General features: G+C 43.0%; 1 protein-coding gene across 2 annotated transcripts in view; it reads left to right on the top strand.

Moving 5' to 3' along the window:
* dpysl3 (dihydropyrimidinase like 3) overlaps positions 1–13,779 on the top strand; it is a 75,425-nt gene that overhangs the window by 59,049 nt on the left and 2,597 nt on the right. For both annotated transcript variants that reach the window (XM_079508765.1, XM_079508764.1), the window contains exons 12-13: positions 3,993–4,172; positions 10,125–10,281. In XM_079508765.1, coding sequence (XP_079364891.1) covers positions 3,993–4,172; positions 10,125–10,281 — 337 coding nt within the window. The remainder of the gene's footprint in view (positions 1–3,992; positions 4,173–10,124; positions 10,282–13,779) is intronic.

Here is a 13,779-nt window from a genome sequence, read left to right as displayed (position 1 = left end):
TTTGCTTTATCCCTCTCCGTTCTCTCTCCCTTCATCACTCTGTAATTTTCGCCCGCTCTCTCATTCTCTCTCCCCCTCTATTCCCTTCTCCCTCTCTCATGCTGTGCCATTCCTCCATCCTCCTCGGTTTCTCCCAAACTATAGTCCCCACTTTGGTAATGTTTTGGCTGTGAAAGAATGTTGCATTTCAATAATAAATTGATACCAGATCTTCCCTTTAATGTTACCACTCAGTACACCCTTGTCTGCTCCTGTACAGTTACGTCAGTCTGGCATAGCTAGACGTATCAGAGTTCAGCGATATGGAAGTACTCCACCCCAGTACTTGAGTTAAAGTAGGCTATAGATTCTCGTGGTAAAATATCACTTGGCTACAAGTGACTCCGTTTCAGAACTTTGCTTTTCATGTATTCAAATGTACATGCTTTTTACAATACTTAAGTAGGCTATTCGAAAGTACAAATTACAAAGTACATGTTCTTTTTAATATAATTGCAATGACATTTCCCCCAAAATTGCATTTTCCCCCAAAAAATAAATAAAGAATTGTCAAAGTAGCACATATTCTATTTTCACTATTTGAAGTGGGGCTTAAGTGAATAATTCATAATGTACTTTCCCCCTTCCTAGATATAGTTTAATAAAACATTAAAAAGAAAGCAGGGACTTGCAACTCACTTTAAGATGCTCCAAACTTTATTTAGCGAGGCAGAAAATACGACCTCACCGTATTTGTCAAGTATATTATTCTTGACAAAGACTGTGAGGTCGAAACGTCGTATTTTCTGCCTGCCTGTCGCTAAATAAAGTTTGAAGCGTCTTAAAGTGAGTTGCGAGCCCCTGCTTTCTTTTTATTGTTTACTAGTGTTTCTACAGTTTTGGCTCAGCACCAATGGAGGATGTGCGTTACTTTTCTTACCGTGTAATAAAACATTCTCTTTGAAATGTAGTGGAGTGAAAGTCCAAAAATACCTAATACCAGTGGCGTGCACAGATAGACACTAGGGGGTGCTAGAGCACCCCCTGCCCTTTTGGCAATGTGCCCTTTTGAAAAAATAGCAGACCTACAAGTTCATAGCGCGCCACTCGGTGGCGCGCTATGAGCTTGTAGATCTGCTATTTTTCAATAGCTAAAGCATAACATAATGCTAACACCAAAAGGGGTTCCCGCCCAAAATAGATTAAGGCAACCGGCCGGTTCCACGCGCTGCACAAGGTGCCCTTTTTTAACTTGAGCACCTGCCCCTCTAAATGTCTGTGCACGCCACTGCCTAATACTCAAGTAAAACTGTTTGTTCCGAGTATCTGTGAGTAGTCTGTGTTTACAATGTTTTACCTCACAGGCCCATTATATGAATACAGCGTGTCAGATCCTAATGTAAAACACAATGGGCAGCATTGTAGTGTTGAGCACTGTGGTCACGCATTCCATACACTACACATGTTAGTGCACTTTGATTTTTTTTATGCAAGGACAAACACATGATGATCACATATGGATGCACAGAAAAACACTTGCAGTCTGGTTTGGTTGGTCATGAAGTCATTGCTGTCGGCAAGATTTAGATTTAGTTGTGAGCTTTTTGTGCGTTGGCACTAACGCACTCGCGCACGCACGCACCCAAATCAATGTTAATTTAACTTAAGTTACAGAGCCATAAGGGTCCATTTGGTTCCAAACTATCATTTAGCTGGGGACCCCCTGGAACTCCCTCAAGGACCACTTTGGGAACCACTGCCCTAGTAGTTAAGGCGCATATATACCACATTATAGGCTCTAACGCAGCCTGACAGCGAGTCGCGAGTTCGATTCCCAAACCTGACAAGCCTTTTCTGTGTGTCACACTCTCTCCCTCTTCCCCCCTCCAAATCTAGAGGGGGGGGGGGGGGGGGGGGTTATGACAGGTCCCACAGATGCTCAGCATGTCTTTGCTGTGTTGTGAAACTCAAGTGCTGCCATGTATGCACAGCTGAACGGTTTAATTACTACACATATGGCTGGAAATTAAAGCTCATTACACAGAAGATCTACGGTATCATGTAATAATGACCTGTGATCCTCTTTGCACATTTCTCCAACCTACTCTCTCTCTCTCTCTCTCTCTCACTCTCTCTCTCTCTCTCTCTCTGTCTCTCTCTCTCTCTCTCTCTCACTCTCACTCTCACTCTCACTCTCTCTCACTCTCTCTCTCTCTCTCTCTCTCTCTCTCTCACTCTCTCTCTCTTTCTACCAGTATTGAGTTTGTCGACTAAAACTAAGACGAAAAATGATCGTCGACTACCCTTTTCCACTGACTAAAACTAAATGGAAACTAAATGAAAACTAAGCTATGATGACTAAAACTGAGACTAAATATAGTGACAATTTCGTCAACAAATAAAAACTAGACTAAAATGTTAGGAAAGGACTAGTGGACAAGAGATCCACAACTATAAGTCATTTTACAATTAGTTGCATGCTGAAAATAGATGATCTACAAGCTAACAGCTGTGGGCTTGTAGATCGGCTATTTTCAGCAAGTGAAGAAAAACTGTCATTATGACAGTATCAAGGCCCGCCAAAATACATTTTGTTTGACTAAATCAACTGCAGATTTAGTCGACTAAAATCTTATGATATTTAGTCGAGTGAAACTAGACTAACACTAAGACATTCCAGGTGACTAAAATGTGACTAAAACTAAATTAAAACTATTCAAGAGACTATGACTAAAACTAAAATAAAAATCTGCTGCCAAAAACAACACTGCTTTCTACAGTATCTGTGTGTGTTCAAGGTTCAAGGTTCATGGTTGTCTTTATTTGTCTCCCTTGGGAGAAATTTGTCTTGGAGACAAAGTCACAGCTGCATACAAATAACAGACACGTTCACATACGAAAAGGAAAAACACCATGAAACACCCAACATACACAAAACAGAGATATTGCACACATTCCCTTGATAAAGTGCAACTAGTCAATAAAGTGCTTTTGGCAATCCCTGAATCTCTGAGTCAGTAAAGTGCATTCGGCGATCTCTGATTGAGCATTTTGATTGACAGGGGAACAAAAGAGTGTTTAAATCTGTTATACACATACCGTGGTTGGATGTAACTCTGAGTCTGCATACAGTACATACACCGTGGTTTGGATGCATTTCACATGTTGTGCATTTAGGGCTGTCACAATTATTACATAATCGTCTTAATCACAATTATTTTAGATAAAAACCCAATTATATTGTGCAATATTGTCGTAATCGTTTCCATGTGGAAAATGTTCATGCATTTTGAAACATTTTCAAAAGATTTCCACTATTTCTGGCCATTTTCACATTATTCTTTGACACATTTTTGTAAATATGTCAGTCATTGTTTTGTATTTTTTTTAATAATTTCTCAGATCTGCCCAGTACAATTTTTGACAGAAATGTAATTTTTCATGTATACGTTCCACTGGTTCCATAGTGGCGGAGTTGGTAGCGCTGTCGCCTCACAGCTAGAAGGCCCTGTGTTTGATGATGTGGGCACTGGGGGCGTGTTCTCTTCTCCGCGTCAACAGTGCCCATACCCTAGGTGGGGTTGGCAAAAGGGCTTTTCTGTGTGGAGATGTTCTCACCGTGTCCCTGTGCGTCCCCCTGGTCAGCCGGGGTGCCTGATGGAGGGGGAACTGATTGGAATAACGTGTTCATTCCACGCGCTACGTCCAACTAGGGAAACTCCCCCCTGTCAGGTGAAAAGAAGCGGCTGGGACTCCTCATGCATTGAAGGAAGCATGAGGTATGTCTGTTGCTCTCCCCAGGTTGGCAGAGGGAGTGTAGTGCCCAGGATTACATGATTAGACAATTGACACTGGGTGAAAGAAATGAGTTACAAAATCGTGGGATAAAAAAAAAGAAAGAAAAAAGGTCATGATCGTGACAGCCATTATGTGCATTCTGTATGGGTTGTACTGTGTATTTGCGTTCCATGATTGATAACACCCCCTTCCTGTGTGTCTTTGTGTCGCTTTAGGCTGCCGAGTACAACATATTTGAAGGCATGGAGCTACGCGGTTCCCCTCTGGTGGTGATCTGCCAGGGCAAGATGGTGCTGGAGGACGGCAACATGCACGCCGCCACCGGCGCGGGACGCTTCATTCCCTGCACTCCGTACCCGGACTATGCCTACAAGCGCGTCAAGGCCAGGAAGCAGGTGTGTCTTTGTGGTCAGATTTGTGTGTGTGTTTTTTTTTAACCCATCATGATGGACATCAGTTGTTGGGTCAATCGGGGATCGCATTCGGTAAAAAAAAAGAAAAACAAATGTCTTTGTTTTTGCCTCTACGGGCAACCTCCATTTTGGTGTAGGCTCCTCCCCTTTCTTTGTCCGCTTCCTCCCGGGTGCTTCTGTGTTTATTCCTACTAGCAACAACACTACATGTTTAACACTAGCATGTCTGAATTAAAATCACTACTACTATGACGGCTAACGGTCAGGCTGACCGGTGTTTTTCGTGCAATTCCATTGGCCACTCTCTCCCTGCATCTCTTCACACCTCTCCCCCCGTGGCGGGGGGTTGACGACTTGCCATTGTCTTCTAAATGTCACATTCCAACTAATTCAAGGCAGCGTTTCAACTCGACAGAGATGGTTTGAATCGAACATTTAGAAAAAGTCATGCAAGGGGAACTTTCTCAGGACTTCATGGGCAAAGAAAATCCACTTCAAAATTTCAAAATCGGTCAGCCTGACCGCTCCGACGCGCTAGTGTTAAGGTAGTGGTGCTGACCAGAATCTGTCTTGGGAGTTTATTTGTGGGTTGACAAGCGTTGTGGGGTTCTTTCAGACAACTTGAGACAAGACAAGTTTATTTGTAAAGCACATTCCAACAACTAGGTAATTCAAAGTGCAAAACATTCAGCATTTGGACATTGATGGGTCTGCACTCCTTTTTTCCCTTAGCACAAAATGTCTTTGCTGAAAATAGCCGATGTACAAGCAATACTTTGTAACGTGGCAGCGGTGGCCGAACGGTTTGCGGAGCGGTCTTGATACCGCTCGAATCCCCGGACCGGCACGTTAAAATTACCACCGCTGAAGTGCCCTTGAGCAAGGCATTGAACCCCAACCATGAAATGTTCTATGAGCAGGGCGTGGCTGTAAACAAGCATCTTGAGCTTAGTCCACTTACCCTGGGTAAACAAAGAACTTTGCTTTGCTTTGCTTTACGTGATGCGTTGTGTGTGAGCTTCTAGATCTGCTGTGTTTTCTGAATGTTCGTATATTTTGCAGAATGTTTGCCTATTATGGCCTTCCCATGCATGGGGATACTAGGGTTTATGTGGTTAAGACATAGAGCATTATAAGACATTATATATTAAAACAAATATCTATAAACAAAAATCATATGGTATCTGCACGTCTTTTTGGAAAATCTGATAACGATAATATGAGAGGCTATAGACCCACTACAAAACTGCTCAATAACTTTTATCTGCTTTTTGATCGTTGTCGTTGCTTGATGTTCGCTCCGATGATGATCCAAAGGATGGAAACATCTTTCGTGAAAGCACAGTGATCTTTGAATTGCTGAGTGGGAGGCGGTTTTAATATACAGTAATTGTTACATGGTGATTTTTTTCTCCACTGCAGCTGCAAGACTACAGGTGTACAGACAACACTCTGTTTACTTTTGAAGTGCAGATGGAGACGGAGGCCATTGTCTCTGTGTCTGCCTGGCTACTTGCATGTACAGCATGTTGTACGTGTGCATCGATTTAATCTCTCCCAGCAGCAGCAGCAGCACATCACATACACTGTATAATAAGTAGGACTTTCACAAACGTTATGTCTGCAAATGGTGGAATGGTAGAAACTGTTATGGCAGTGTACAGTACACTGTATAGGGGAGGTATGCTTTCTCCAGTGTGGATAGCCATTTTATACCAAATTCTTAATTCTGGTCTCTTAAAACCCCACTCACGAGGCTTTCCCAGTCGTGTCCTAAAGTAGCAAACATGTCATCTCAAGCAGCATAGCTGTTTGTTGCAGTAAACCTGTTTATTTTGGTTACTGTGGTGTGGACCAAAAAATGCCTTGTTTTTAGTAGGGACAGAAAACTGCTGGCCTGAACAGCAAGTCATACCCAAACAGTCAAAGTCAGAACAAGCTGTCTTTCTAACTATCTGTCTGTTCTTAGACTTTCTGTCCATCCGTCCCACTGTAAAGAAGGAAAACGATATGCACATCCCAGTTTCAGAATACGGTGCTGGACCCCAAAAAATGACTGAATGAAGAAAAAAGTGGAATGTCCGCACACGATATAGTTCTGCTCCCCGTCCCCTTTCTTTTCTTGGGACTTGAGAATGCCTGGAGGGGAGAAACGTTGTTGTATTTAGGTTGAAATAAAAAAGACGGGGAGCAGAACTACAGTATATCGTGTGCGGACATTCCACTTTTTTCTTCATCCGTCCCACTGTCTCATTCTAGCTCTTGTTTGTCCATCTGCCTTCTTGTTTGTTCACAGCTAAGCGGGGATTAATTGCAGTCCTGTCCACTGAATTATGTGTCAGGGTAAAAATAGCACTGGGAGTGTGTTAAGGCGGATCAGAATAGCCGGAGAATGTGGTAATGGTGCCTTTTATAAGCAGAGTGAGCTCATTTGTCTTGTAGGAGGACAAGGGAGAGAGATTGGTAAAGCAGGACAAATAGATGCGGGAGAGGAAACAGAAGACGGGAGGAGGGGGGAAATGGACATCAGATGTTGTTAATAATGCAGAATAATGTTTCTGTTTTCTTCTCTTGTGTTGCCTCTGTGGTGAGATCAGGGTGGTCACGGTGACCTAATTGAATAAAGAACACGTAAAAAAGTAAAGGCGCTTTACTCATGGGAATCCAGGGGCATTTGTTGGATGGCTATAACATGGGAATTATCTTCAATCGTGGTCCTGCACGTTGCTGTCGGTGAAAGTGTGCATCAAATGGCGTATGTATGCCATGCTATGAAATAACAATAGAGAAAGTCAATGATAGCTCTTGACAAACTTGTGAGTGACAATAAAGTCACATTAGCTTGTTTAAAGACAAAATGCATGGACATTTTAGCTGTGCTCAACGGTAGTGAGAGAGATGGAAGATGGGATGGAAGTGAAAAATTAGAAGAAAGAAATTGAAAAAAGAAGGAGAACGATGAAGCCGAGAGAAGGGAGGGGGTGGATGCGGGGGAGATAAGGTTCATACCAGACTTTAATAGGTCAACCCGAGGATGTGGGCTGTACTTTGTCAAAACGTCTCCTCTACGAGGGTGGTCTGGTGAGCGTATAGTCAGTGCAACGTCCATGAACATGCATAACTTAAAGTGGCTGTCGGTAGGTATATAACTTGAGCATGGCAGTGTGACGTGTCCAGACTGTGAAGTACTACGTACAGTCAGACTAACTTTTCGCAAGAACATTTGGGGGGAGGAATGGTACTTAATCAACTCCTTGCAGCTTTTTTTTTCTTTTGTTTTGAGGATGAAACAAGGTTTTTGATGTGGGTTTTCACTGGTGGAGGTACCACAGGGCCTTGTTTCAATGAAAACCATTGTTCTAGAAGTCGTCCTGCGGTGGAAGCAGGGCCCTAGTGTTTTGCCTGTCGGTGGTGTAGCGGTCCGGATACTCTCCTCTAAAACCACACAAAGCCTTTCCCTGCCATTTGCAGGGAAAGTTATTGATGTAAATAGGAGCTATAATACCTCTAGGGATGGGATTGATTATTTGGCTGCTCAACCCGGGACCCTTTTTTTTCCAGCAGACTATTTTACATCAACCGTGGGTGTTTCATTTCAGTGAACTTGATGCTGGCACACAGAAAAACCTAAGTGAAACACACCCACAGTTAACAGTATTACCTTCAGCTGTGTTTACCTGTCAAAATAGCTGCTGTTGTAGCTACACGTTCAACAAATGGCCACGCATCATACAGATGTCTTTTCTGGGATTTATTTTCACACACATTCTCCAAACTCCTCCAAAGAGAACTGCATGACGCCACCAAGACACTGTGAGAACTAAAACGAAATATAAGACATTTTGTTTGTCTCAACTTCTGGGACAGTTACAAGAATGCATTAGACTTTCTGCAAGTTACAGTGACTGAGGTACAAGGATCCATTAGACTTTCAGCAAGTTCCAGTGACTGAGAAACATTGTCTTTTGTCAGGTCTTTCATAATGAGTGCCATCAGCTAAATAAACAGCTATCACAGTTAACGATTAGAGCTTAAAGTGAATTGACCATAAAATGACTTTGTTCTCTCTTCTTTAATTCCTTAAACTGAATACAGATCTTAGTTCTTTCTAACCCCCGGGCCTGTAAAATCAAACCCGTATGACAATTCCTCCACTCATGCTGTAGCTGTTTGAATGATGAGAAAACGGTGCTGTTTGTCAGCGTCCGCCATGGCAACAGTGATGTGTTTATCCTGGTAGCAGACAGTGCAGCGTTTTCTTCATTAACAGATGTTCCTTTTCACTTGGAAGTCAGCTTCCAAACCTTTCACTGACTCACCCCACTGACAGGGAAACAGTTTAGGGTCTGTCCACTGAGAACACCAAGTTTTAATGCTGTGTGCGTCCACTGTATGAGTCTACTATCGCCATTGTGATTTTTGTGTGTGTGTGTGTGTGTGTGTGTGTGTGTGTGTGTGTGTGTGTGTGTGTGTGTGTGTGTGTGTGTGTGTGCGTGTGCGTGTGCGTGTGCGCGTGTACGTGTGCGCGTGTGTGTGTGTGTGTGTGTGCGTGCGCGCGCTTGTCTTGTTTAGGGTAACATTGCAGGAAGTTTATTTCTTGTAGAGCCTCTTAACACTGTGGACAGAAATAAAAAATACAATAGTATTAGCCATAATACTACTCAAATTAGTCATAACAAAGTAAAAAGGAACAGCAAATATCATCATACTGTAAATATACACGAAATCTCTGCGTGTGTACGTGCACGCATGCGAGTGTGTCACCAGTGTATCTCAAGATGGAGAGTATGTGCGTGTGTGCACATGCACAGATGGAGAGTATGTGCGTGTGTGCACATGCACATATGCATCTGTACAGCATAAATCTGTTACTGACTCTCCGCAACAGGATGTGAAATATGCATATTTCATTCAGGCACAAACGGCTACACAAACACCCACATGCATGTAATAATAAACAGGTGTGGGCATAGAGACAGCTTGGTTATATTAAACACAGCTTATCTGTGGGGACTCTGCACACATACAGAACATGTCGGTTTGACTGCCGTCAAATCCCTCTTCTCTTTTTATACCAGATGAATATTCCTTGCTTTGTTCTGTTGCATACAGTAGCCCCCAGTACTTGAGTCAAATGTTATTCAACTGCAAGTTAAAGTTGCCCTGTCAAACCTATACTGGAGTACTTGCAAGTATTCAAAAGTACACATTGTAAAGCACTTACAAAAAAAGAAGAAGCTATAAACTCATCCATCTCAGCATGCATCTCAGCATGTTGTCACTATTTCTGAAATGGGGCTTAAGGAGTTCATGAATTATTCCTGGTGTAGTTTGGGCCCTGCATGGGGGCCCTTTCCTAGAAATGCATTGGAGTAAAAAGTCCAAGATTTGTCTTTGAAATCTAGTGCAGTAATAGTCACAAGCTTAAAATACTAATAATAAAAATACTAATACTAATACTAATACTCAAGTAAAGTACAGTTAGGCCTACTCTAAAACCTAAGCCCTAAGGTACTTTGTTACTTCCCACCACTGGTTGCATCTCTCTCTTGTAAAACAACCAACCAAGTTGAATTAATCAATTCCTGTATGTCTGTCTCTGTCTCTGTCTCTGTCTCTGTCTCTCTCTGTCTCTGTCTCTGTCTCTGTCTCTCTGTCTGTCTGTCTGTCTGTCTGTCTGTCTGTCTGTCTGTCTGTCTGTCTGTCTGTCTGTCTGTCTGTCTGTCTGTCTGTCTGTCTGTCTGTCTGTCTGTCTGTCTGTCTGTCTGTCTGTCTGTCTCTCTCTCTCTCTCTCTCTCTCTCTCTCTCTCTCTCTCTCTCTCTCTCTCTCTCTCTCTCTCTCTCTCTCTCTCTCTCTCTCTCTCTCTCTCTCTCTCTCTCTCTCTCTCTCTCTCTCTCTCTCTCTCTCTCTCTCTCTCCCTCCCTCCTACGTAGCTGGCGGTGCTGAGGGCAGTGCCCAGGGGCATGTACGACGGGCCCGTGTCTGAGTTCTCCATGTCGCGCGGCGGCACCCCCTCAGCCTCGGCCCGCACCTCCCCCACCAAGCAGCCCGTCAAGAACCTGCACCACCATTCTGGATTTAGCATAACAGGTAAGCCTGCACCATGCGATGAGACCATGCAGCCGTCGTACTCCTAATCATCACTCCATATCCATAAACATGTCCATAAACATACACGGATATGGATGTTGAAATAGTTATGTACAGTGACCCATACAGAGCCATACTTAGAGCTTCACTTTTAGTGAGTGAAAGGTTATTTTGATCAATCTGTATTGTAGACCAGTCTTAATTTTGATCTAGTTTTAGTCATAGTAATTTGAATAAAATTCCATTCATATTTTATAGTCATATTTTAGTCACCTGAAATGTTTTAGTTTTAGTTGACTAAATCATAATATTCTATCATTTATTTTGGCAGGCTTTGATGGCGTCCCTTATTTGTAGCCCGGCTACCAAAAATAGCCGATATACAAGCTCACAACGCGTCGTCTTAGTTCTACTGGATCTCTTCTCCACTAGTTCCAATTAGTCTAGTTTATATTTGTTTGTTTAAATTGTCAATATATTTAGTCTTAGTTTTTGTCATCATAGCGTAGTTTTTGTTTAGTTTTCAACAGTGAATAAAGGTAGTCATCGTAGTTTTAGTGTAGACAAAATGAACACTGTGGTAGATGTATGTTAATACAATATAAGTAACGCAACTGCGTTGGTTGTGTTTGGTTTCCCTGCTTGTCTATTGAGAACTGTAGATACTGTGGTCTGGTGCCTTATATTATATTAGGACCACTACTGGTGATTTCGCCTGGAGATCAAAAGTCAATTTCTCCCCTGACTGTGCTTTTATTAGCTCAGTGGTTAAAAATGTCAGCCCTTGCACAGGGGACAAGACGTGCAAGTTACACAGTGCAACTTTGAGCGATTACAGGCCCACATTCTGACTCATCGTCTTCTGTTGGAAGTCTCGTAGACTGTAGATGAGTCAGCGCCTCAACAAATCGCCATAACAGGTCAGGTCACTAGCATGTGTGCACGTTTGACCTTGTTCTGGAGTTATATAAGCTCCCTGCATGGGGCGTTTTGATCTTTACATTCATACTTAAAGATGAAACCCTCTGGAAAACTATGAAATATAGAGCTTTCAAATGCAGATTACTAAACGCTCTCTGATTGAAGACCCAGTAGGAATTTAGGAAAGCATAAAAAAGGCTTCACAGACTAAGATATCAGACATCTGTGTAGTTCAGTCATGGTTTATTTAACAAAAGCCTGCCTAATGAGGTTGATCATAACAGTGCGTATCAGACATAAGACATCTGTTCATTATATAATACACTGATTGACGGTCTGATTGCGCCCATATGTAAACCTAACGTTAGATTACATCAGATTACAGTAACATTTTGGTTTTCCCCCTGTTACTTGACAGCAGGAGTAATGCAGAATGTGCAGCAGATACAGACTTTTCTCACACTGGTCACGGTCAGAGCCATCTAATAGAAGAGTTACGATATTGAGGGGGCAGAAACTGAGCGCTCAAGCACTGTTCATGCAGCCTGGGAGGGACAAGCTGGAGTTTGAAATACATTGTTTTCAACGAGGGCGGCGCAAATAAGAGCATAAGTGAAATGTTTCTGTTGTACGATTACTACAAAACAATCTAAAATAATGGGATTTAAGATCCTTAAAGATGGTCCAATGCATTTCTGCCTACTTCCGGTCCAGGACTTAGGTCCTAGAAGTCTATGTAGGAGAGACACCATTGGACTGGCCCCCTGATGTGAACGGAGTTGCGTAACTCTGTCTTACTCTATCTATGGCTCTGCTTCACAGGAGCTAAACGACCTTTGACCTCTATATACACCATTGTCCATAGTCTCCCTAGCCAATCTACAAGCTCACAACATGTCACAACGTGACATGTTGTGAGCTTGTAGATTGGCTTGTAATTTTGCCATCGCTGTTTTGGGCATCTCATTATAGGCAAATCTTTTCACAATTTCTTACAATAAAAAAAAACACACACGGCCTGGGCCGTGGCTCAGCGGTCCAGGCACCTTGGCCGGTAGTCCGAGTCTGGCAGTGTGCCGCGGGTTCGACTCCCGATCCCGACGGCCTTTACTGCATGTCACTCCCCCATCTCTCTCCCCCATTTCCTGTCAGCCTACTGTCTGTCACTCTATAAAAAAATATAAAATGAAGGCGAAAGCAGCAAAAAAAAAAAAAACACACCATTTTTCACAATTGCAGATCTACAAGCTCACGATGTGACATGTGGGCTTGCAAATAATCTAATCATAGCTAGCCAAAGTATAAAATATGGCTTAGACACTTGAGGCCTAACCTACCTATTCTGGGGGAAACATTTGTTGTGATGTGGTTTCCATCGACACCAAACATTGATTTGGTGTCGATGGAAAAAAGAGCGGACCAACACAGTGCAGAGGCAACTCATGTTCAGTTTACTAAGTCTAGTGGTTAAGTGGTTGACCAAGAACAACGTTTGTGACCAGTGCAGCCTCTGCTTGCCAGGCTGACTCTGGGCACACGGCTGTGGGCACACAGAGGTAGTGGAAATCTATTTGAACACGTCAGCCTTTGGTTGGTTGCCTGGCACACAGAAACCCACACTCCAGTTTAGAATAACAAACGCATGCGTAAACTGACAATCAAGACATGGCATAAATAAAAAGCTGATTGTTTACTGATTTTCAGAAAAAGACAAAAAGATTTATTGTGCAGTACTAGTAAAGTATACAAAAACAGTACTAGTAAAGTATACAAAAACAAATGTGGTTATACTCTCATGCCATCATTCACAGATTGATCAATCTGTGAATTTTTTGTCACTGTTAGGCAGAAACCTCAATATTTCATCTTAATGTTTTTCTTTTACATAAATGGTAAATGGTAAATGGTGCATTTATATAGCACCTTTATCCAAGGCGCTTTACATAGATTGTGCATTACATTCACCCATTCACACACACATTCATACACCGATGGCAGCGGAAACCATGCAGGGCACCAACTAGCACATCGGGAGCAATTAGGGGTTCAGTGTCTTGCTCAAGGACACTTTGACGGTAACTCTGGGGGAGCCCGGGTTCGAACTGGCAACCTTACGGTTACCATCCAGGCACTCTACCCCTGAGCCACCACCGCCCCCGTCGGTGTAGTATAAAATTTAATGAATGTCCAATTTTATACTTTGACGTATACATTGTGATAAAACGCGTTTAACACTTCACGATGCGCTCACATCTAGAGTTGGGGCTGCTGTCACAGAACACTCTCACACCTACATTGCTCCGCAGATCCCTGATGATCAGTATATGCCCATATATGGAGATTTTGCCAGCCTTTTTACGCTCAAATATACTGTATTGAGATCCCTGACGTTATCAGTATGCCCATATATGGGTCTGAGTCATAGTGATGGGCTGTGGCTGGTCTGCCGGCCAACCCACTGACCCACCAGCCCCCAACCCCCCCCCCCCCCCACCCCCCCCCCACCCCCCCCCCCCCCCACCCACCCCGATGCGGAGAAGCCCTGCGATGTCACCTTCAACAAACAAAGTATACAAA

Source organism: Electrona antarctica, assembly GCF_951216825.1.
Source record: "Electrona antarctica genome assembly, chromosome: 8".
Taxonomy (NCBI): domain Eukaryota; kingdom Metazoa; phylum Chordata; class Actinopteri; order Myctophiformes; family Myctophidae; genus Electrona; species Electrona antarctica.
The sequence above is the reverse complement of the archived record's forward strand: the minus strand, read 5'-3'. Positions and strand labels throughout refer to the sequence as shown.